Source organism: Glandiceps talaboti, chromosome 9, assembly GCF_964340395.1.
Source record: "Glandiceps talaboti chromosome 9, keGlaTala1.1, whole genome shotgun sequence".
Taxonomy (NCBI): domain Eukaryota; kingdom Metazoa; phylum Hemichordata; class Enteropneusta; family Spengelidae; genus Glandiceps; species Glandiceps talaboti.
In genome coordinates, this window is record NC_135557.1 from 14,933,550 (window position 1) to 14,942,557 (window position 9,008).

General features: G+C 35.6%; 1 protein-coding gene across 1 annotated transcript; it reads left to right on the forward strand.

Annotated features, from left to right (window-relative positions):
- The first annotated feature begins 459 nt into the window (after positions 1-459).
- LOC144439851 (glutathione hydrolase 1 proenzyme-like) lies at positions 460-8,381 on the forward strand. The gene is made up of 10 exons (XM_078129086.1): positions 460-611; positions 1,632-1,834; positions 2,168-2,375; positions 2,946-3,106; positions 3,684-3,830; positions 4,331-4,467; positions 5,368-5,555; positions 6,058-6,283; positions 7,461-7,574; positions 8,226-8,381. Exons 1-10 carry the CDS (start codon positions 460-462, stop codon positions 8,379-8,381), a joined length of 1,692 nt encoding a protein of 563 aa, XP_077985212.1.
- The last annotated feature ends 627 nt before the right edge of the window (positions 8,382-9,008 follow it).

Sequence of the window (9,008 nt, forward strand, 5' to 3'; positions counted from 1 at the left end):
AGGTCTGTGAGTCACTTGTGCGCAACGCGTAAATAAAGCTGCGTTTACGTTTACGTTCTCGAGAGTCTACTTGCGCGAAAATAAGTATGCGTTCTACTATTGCGGTAGTATAACATACTTCAAAGCACACTTATTGCTTAATGTCACATACAGATATGATAGGCTACATGTACATGTTACACGTTCCAGTAGTGCACATGCATAGCATAGCATTATCGAAGCTATTTGTATTGCTGGCTCTCAGTGATAATACACAGTGTATATTACAATATATGTATACAATTCAATCAAGTTCTGGGTTTCTCACACTCTGAGTTTCTGCGATTTATATTTGGTAATGGATAATAGGTATAATTAATCATTTAAAAACTAAATCTGCATATCAGTTTATTCAATAGGGAGATAAGCCTACTGGTAATAATGTACTGGCAACTGACTCTCATACTATCAGCTATAGTAATGGCTGTATACATGTCTGATAACACCTTGAAGCTAGGATCCATAAGGGTCGACACAGAACACACCGAAGGTGTTGGATCATTTTCACGAGGAATGCATTTCCTGAAGGCAGCTGTTTCTGCTGACCACAAGATATGCTCAGAATATGGCAGGTTAGTTGAATAACATGGTAGTGAAACCCATAGTTGTTTCATAGTGTACATGAGTACTGTACTACAATGTGTATCCCTTTTGTGGAAATTCCACTAGAACAGACGTTTCAATCGACCACGAATATATTTTAAATCTTTATCTTATTTCATAATATGTCACTGTTTTTTGAATTCATATCTACCTTTACATTTCTAACAATATACATTTCCCTGCTATTTTTTGTATTCCTTTTAACTTTATCTTTTATCTGAGAAACCATATCGATTTTCCATAATACACTTTTGAGGTTGTATGTAGTAATTAAGTTATTATTATCAAGAATATGGCATGTATGGATATTTGACAAAACTCAATATTTTTTTGAATGATAGGCCGTGGTCAACATTAAAGCATTGTGCGATAAGGACTATAAATTATCCGTATTCGAACAAATTCAATAGTCTCCCGGAACTATACACATATCGCAAGATATTTCGATGTAAAAATCACATCACTTTATCATTGTTGGTATACCTACAGTTTAAAAAAAATAGAACCCTGTTACAAAACCTCTTTCTGTATAATTAACTTTGTCAAACAGTGGATTTGGGTCTTTGTTCCGAAATACATTATTACATGTGTATTATATGCACACAATTTGTACACAGACTTAAGATAAAAAAGCGCCCGGCTACAGACACGATCACGTCTGAAAATATATCACAACCTGATACAATATTGGTAGCTAATACAAAGAAAATTTATCAATGTTTACTCTCATTTGAGGAAATGAAGAAAGCAGTGTTAATAACCTACCCCACCTATTTTAAAATTCAATGTAATCGGAACCGCACAATTTTATTTACGCCTCAGCGTCTTGCGCAACAAAAACCTTAGGTCGGTTAACCGGAACTAAAATTTGTTTTTTATTTGGCTACGATCCGACAATGGTAACGAAATACGTTCTCGGGCCAGACGAAGCGTTGTCTTTATCCTCCTTGTTATCATTGCATTTTACGTTTTACCATCTCTCGTTGCAGCTTAATTCTCCAGAAAGGAGGCAACGCAGTTGACGCTGCTATTACCGCAATGTTATGTACTGGAGTTGTTAATGGACACAGTGTTAGTATTGCTGGAAGTCACTACATGGTGATTTATAATAAAAGTGAAAATGCTGTAGAGACAATAGATGCTAGAGACGCGGCCCCCGGTGCTGCGAATGAATCTACGTTTCACACTGAAGGTATGGGAGGAACTAACACGTACATTTTAAGATAAAAGTTCTTCCAAATATGTCGAAATTTATACAACAATAACAAGTTATGAAATGACCACGTTAAACAAGAATCTCAGCATACAAAGTAATTTCCAAAGCCACAGCATATAATTATTAAATCTTGTTGGGGTGATTTTGAAGTTATATAATCGAAGTATTTAGCATTGTATGGAGTAAAAATATTTTATACTGAAATTTTCAATTTGTCAATCTTTTCTTATTTAGAAACGAATGGCCAGACAACACAAACTGTCACAAACTAATGGCTTACATTCTAATGGTATGTGTTGTGTCTATTAGGTGGTTTGTCCATAGCTATTCCAGGTGATATTAGTGGTTTCTGGTTGGCTCATCAACGTCACGGTAAATTACCATGGAAAGATCTCTTTCAGCCAGCAATTAAACTTGCCTCGGAAGGAATACCACTGACTCTCGCTACAGCAATGGCCATTAAAAAACCACGAGTAGAAGAAGAACACATCTTCTTATCTAATAGTCCATCATTAAGGTGTGCATGACACTCGTACTTCTTGTGAATGTTTTCCTCTTCTTTCAGAGTGTTTAAATGTCAAACTTTGATTTTAACTTTAGAAGCCATTTAATCATTCCAGTTCTTTGGCAAAATTAGTTTTAACACCTCTTCATTTGTCCCGGCCCTCTTCTAGCCCTATGAATATTAACATCAGAAGACCCTGATAATAGTTTAAGCATTGTTATCTACTTATATAAAAGTCAATCAATGGCTTCTGCATCTGGCCTTGAAATCTTAGCCTACCATCCTTAAAGTGACATTATACGTAAATGTTTTCATCACACATGCATCGTGTCTGACCATTTGAGTAAATGATTCTCGTACAGTGTGTTTGCCATATAATTTCAGCTTTCATAAAAAAACATCCTATGATGATAGGTCGTGTACTGTATGAACTGTACATACCCTACCATAATTTCAAAACACTTGTCTTTTCATGCTTATTTACGCCATGGTTCAAATTGAACACACAGTTTACATTTGCTTTACATAAGTAACATTCATATTTATTCTACAATATAAAAAATTTGTTGTCGTCATTTTTAGACATTTGCTGACAAAGCCAAACGGTAGACTACTAGAAGAAGGAGATTTGTTTGTCCGCCCAAAGTACGCTGAAACACTACGGAAAATCAGTGAAGGGAGTGACCGTGCATTCTATGAAGGACCTCTGGCACATGACATAGTTGCAGACATAGGAGAACACGGTTTGTTGGTTATGCACTCAAGAATATTGTATTCGTAACTGTATCACCCAAAACGACTTTATTACAAACAACACACATTGCTATAACGCTTTAGCGAAATTAGTCAATATTTTCTGTAGAGTACACATCACAGAAATGAAATGCTCAGACATAGTATTTTTGGATGTAGAGAAACATATCTTTAACAACCCCAAATGTACATGCAGTAATTGTCCTACAGTCATAAATAACAACTGGGTTTTACTATACACAAAACGTCCATACAAAACACATAATTGTTGTATCTTTTATCGTAGTCAGACAAATAATATCCATTCATTTCATCGATAGGATAGAAAGAGGGAATATTCGCATACTAGTGTATTATTACATCAAGTAAAGCTGACCTAATTTAGTAAGGGTGACGTAATTGAGGAAGTTCAAATTTAAGTTAGATGGAATTGTTGACAAGTTGTTTTAATAATAGATTTTCCAAATGCCAGTGTTAATTTGCATGAATTTACATCGATGGAGCATTAATATTTAATAAACATCACGACACTGTACATAATGAGGCAAACATGAACTTCCTACACAGGTGGAATTGTAACAGTCGATGACCTAAAGGAATACCATGCACTTATACGAGAACCAATAGTGACTACACTTGGTAACTTCACCCTGTACACACCACCACCAACGTCAGGAGGTGCTGTGATGTCTCTAATATTGAATATACTGAAAGGTTTGTGGATTTCAATAACAAAGTTATTGCCATTTCACATCAACTAATGTCCGCAATATGTTTAGCAAATAATATAGAGCTATTGCTGTCCAAAATTAGTATGCCAAAGTTTAGAAAATATGTTATACCTATGTATGTATGTATGTATGTATGTATGTATGTATGTATGTATGTTGTATGTATGTATCTACGTACGTCCGTACGTACGTACGTACGTACGTACGTACGTATGCACGTATGTACGTACGTAGGTACGTAAGTACGTGTGTGTGTGTGCGCGCGCGCGTGCGTGTGTGTATGTACACACACACGCACGCACGCACGTACGTATGCACGCACGCACGTACGTACGCTTGTATTCATTTCATCTGTCAATGTCTCCAAAATGGATGTTAATGCATTGTTGATACGCTATAAATACAAACACAGTGATTAACAACTCGTAAAATGAAATTAATGTGTAAAGATATGGTAGAAATACAGAAACAATTTCATTGCAGGTTACAACCTAGGACCTGATGATGTTTATGATGACAATGAAACGTTGCTATGGAATCATAGGATTATTGAAGCCTTTAAATTTGCACACGTATACCGTGCACAGCTTGGCGATGATAAATTTGATGATATTGAAATGGTAGGATGGTTCATTTGATATCTTAGATATTTAATTATGATGGGCAATATAATGGTAAATTTGAAATAAGTGCAATGGTCGAGCATTCTACGAAATTATACTTTTACGCTGGAATGTGAAAAGTAGCCCACACTAAGCTTGACTGCTCACTGTGGCGGCAAAGGAAAAGAGGTACCAAAAAGAGGTAGCAAACGATATTTTCATCAGTGATGTATAATGATATTCTAAAGTCAAAAATGCTTGGTGGACATTCCAAATGAGTACCTTTTGGAAATAATATTATGCATAAATACAGCAGAATGATTATCAACTGCATATCCTAGGTCCTTTGGCCCTACCACTAATATTTAGGTACTTTTAATGATTAATTCCTAATATTATTGTCTACTACGGATTTTTACTATGTACTACAATGTACCGATTATAGAGGGCGCTATTACAGGAAAATGGCGGCCATATTTGTTGTAAATATCAACTAATTGTACATGAATGGAGACATACATATGCTATGTCAAAATCGTCACCCGTTGGTGTTAATATCTAAACCACGTGCACGCACCACAGCAAGCTGTAGTGACAAAACACGACTTCATCCTCCCAACCCAGTTATGCCCTCATTTCCTCAATGAGTATTATATTATTAAAACTTACGTCTGGCGAACATATCAATGAGGTGTTGACTTTGACTTTGACTTCGGCTTTCTTATGGTCATATAGCCAAAGTAGTCACAGTACGTATGCACGTACCTCTCTGATATGCATAGGCCGATTTGAACCAAACGTGGCACAAACATTCTTAATGAGTCGAAATGCAAAAGGACTGTGTCTTTGACAGAGGATTGTTTATCACCATACAATAACAATATTGGCAGTTAATGCATTTTGTTCAAACACACACAGCTACTCAAAAATATCACATCTGAAGAGCATGCGTCATACCTTAGATCACGAATTGATGATAATCAAACACATGATCCAGAATATTATGGTAAAGTCTTAAATTATCCTGAAGATGGTGGCACATCTCACGTATCAGTTATTGATCAGTATGGCAATGGTGTGGCATTGACCTCAACTATAAACGAATAGTAGGTATTTTTAACATGCAACTTTTTATTCACAATTCACATTGATAAAGTGGAGCATATAATTTACAAGAAGAACAACAACAATCTTAAAATCTTGCTCGTTCACCTTAGAAATTAACGGTTGCATATTATATCATATACCCTAGTCTGAATGCCAACTGTGGTTTCTGACCACAGTCTGGTCAAAGTCCCTCAATCAGCACAGAAAGTTGTTCAATCCATCGGTGAACCAGATTTAAACAGTGTATAAGTAGTGTTATTGGTTAGAAATTTGTGATTGATTAACAAAGACATGATGTTAATGAATGTGTGGGTGACTGTGGATGATTTTTATATTACATCTCATGCATCTCAGGATTTCTAGAGTAAGACTTTGACTAGACTTTGAGCGAAGGTATAAATCGTAATGATATTGTATAGGAACTAGACTACATATAACGTGCATTGCTTCAGCTGATTGTTCCTTGTGAAAAAATAAGAATGACCCACTATTTGTTTGTAGCTTTGGTTCTGGGGTACACGGGTCTCGAACTGGTATCATATTCAATAACGGCATAAGCAACTTTGCTGGACCCCACAAGCTAATTGCTGAGAGTCAGAATAAAATGCAACCTGGAAAGCGCCCTCTGTCTGCTATGTCACCAGCTGTTATCTTAAATGGAAATCGTGACGTCAAGATGGCTATTGGTTCTGCTGGTGGCTCCAGAATTATAACAACAAATGCCTTGGTATAATAATATTTCCTATTACTGCTATGCATTAGCTTAATTACTGCAATTTCATATTGTACCAAATAAGAAAAAGAAGATTTGTATTGCATTTTTCATCACATTATATATATATGCATAGAGTTTAAATTTCATTCTTCTAGTAGAGTGATATCTTATATATATATATATGTTTATATATATATATATATATATGTTTATATATATATATATATATATATATATATATATATATATATATATATATATTTGTGTGTGTGTGTATATATGTATGTATGTATGTATGTATGTATGTATGTATGTATGTATGTATGTATATATAAAGTGATAATATACAATTATATATGAAATGTTATAAAAAGACATCTTTTCACGAAAATATGGGAGATTACCCACCCTTCTTGTTTGGTGTTATACTAGACAGTTACTGAATTTTCACAAACTTGAACACAAAGAAATTTTCTTTGGATATAATTAAAGCGTGTACGCATTGAACATATCATAATGACAAAGTTCATATATCTAAACAATAATGTACGCCCTCCCAGCCCATAATGGACGAAAGCAAACTTTGAACGACATAATGGGCGAGGCGACAGCCGAGCCCATTATGGAGTGCAAAGTTTACTTGAGTCCATTATGGACTGGGAGGGCATACATTATTGTTATTATTTTATAGTTTTGCCAATTCCAGTGAATTTGTAGACCGAGAAACGCAAAACAACGTATAATATACACAGCGCTGAACATCGTCTGCCATGTTCGGCCCGGAAGCTGAATACTAATCATAGCGACACACGTACGTACACGTACACACACATATATACTACAATGAACTGCTGTGAACACAAATTTGTTTCATGAATGCGTTGTATTTTTAAACACTGGAAATGACAATCATAAGTAACAACATACATTTCGAAAAAATACCTAGTCGTATGAAGAAACAGAACAAATAAGCTTGTATTGTTATGCTCGTTCCGGGGCCGCAATGCCCAATAACGGAGTATATTATCAGTAATAATGTACAGCGATGACGTCACAAAATTCACTGGAATTGGTAATGCTATAATATAATCTCTAATAATCCCTGCACTCTCCCTAATGGTAGTACATATATACATTACACCTATAAGTATACATTTTGGTAATCTAATTACTACATTTTTTTTCAAAGATTATACTGGAAACTATTATGCTTGGCAAAGATATACGGAGCTCAGTTTCTAAGCCAAGATTTCATCATCAACGAATTCCCAATGATATATCATATGAACCATTCATAGATAAAGTAAGTAACTTAGACATAAACTGTCTCTATTATCACAACGCAAAATACAACGTGTACCCCACAAATGTATAATACATACATACATACATACATACATACATACATACATACATACATAAGTACACACATTATTATGTGAAGTCATCATAGGCGAATGGTTAGATTGGCCGGCTTGGAATCTGCAGGTTGCAGATTCGAGCCCCATCACTGCTGTTTGTTTCTGAGTGGCTAAAGTCCTTGGGTAAGATCTGAACCACGACTGTGCCCCTGTCCATCCAGCTGGGGACCTGGTAGGATAGAGGTTGCAATACGAATGCTTTAATCATATGCGCTTATAAAGTCTGCAATGGATTGTATGCTCCACAGGGAGTTGAGGAAGTATAAAGCCAGGGGTAATAATTGTAAAGCGCTTTGAGCAAAGAGTGGGAAAGCGCTATATAAAAGCTAACATTATTATTATTATTACATACACATATAATACATAGAAAGACATACATACACATGCGTGCATACAGACAAACAGACTTACATATGCATGCACATAAATAAATACATACATACACTGTGCTCTAACATTTTGAGACTACATTTTGAGACTGTTTAAATTCATTATACAGGTTACGAGAATTTCTTTGTACATTTTGCTCGCAGAAGTTCATTGCAGGCCTAAAGACGTATGGTCATCAATGTGAATCTACCGCACTGTTCAAGATATACTCTGTTGTGATGGCTATACTGAGAGAACAAGATAGGTTGTATGCTTATCCAGACCATCGAAAACCAGGAGGTTTACCAGCAGGATTTTAGTGATTTCATTTGTGATGTAGACATTAATTAATGAATTATGTGTAAAGGAGTTGAGAAAATAAGAAAAAGATATTTTCTACATGGTGAAAAATATGATTGGTTCATACTGATATTCATTATTAATTAAGAATTCCTTTTTTGCAAAGTTTTGAATGTTTTCATTCCTAAATCGAAGTAGCCGTGGCACTGCACAATCTGAAAACTTGGATGCCAGTATTTTTAGACATCCTGCTAAGCGGGTTGTTGGTGGCCGAGTGGTTAAACCACTTGCAACTGCCTCTTACTACTGTGGCCGGGGTTCGAACGCATTCAGGGGTTGATTAAAATTTGCTATGCTGTAAGTAAGAAGAGTGTCGTTAAGTTTGACTCTACAGTACAACGCAGGTTTTCCCAGGATATACGCCGGTTTCCTCCTACATTAACACTAAACCCATGAGGAATGGCCCTCACTGGACTTCTTGGGAGATAAGAGTTTATATATTTTAAGAACTATCTAATATAACAAAATAAAAGAAAGAAAGATAAAGCTGTTGTTGTGAATATCATATTTGTTGTCATGTGGTCTTCACTGTCGACAATGACGCTACCGCCTTACAAGAAGCAACCATTGCAACCACTTTCATATTA

Excerpts from the sequence above, each read along its gene's own strand:
- LOC144439851 (XM_078129086.1), top strand. The coding sequence starts at position 460 with ATGGCTGTATACATGTCTGATAACACCTTGAAGCTAGGATCCATAAGG. Across the intron at positions 3,107-3,683 it reads TGCAGACATAGGAGAACACG|GTGGAATTGTAACAGTCGAT; the intron begins GTTTGTTGGTTA and ends CTTCCTACACAG. Across the intron at positions 5,556-6,057 it reads ACCTCAACTATAAACGAATA|CTTTGGTTCTGGGGTACACG; the intron begins GTAGGTATTTTT and ends ATTTGTTTGTAG.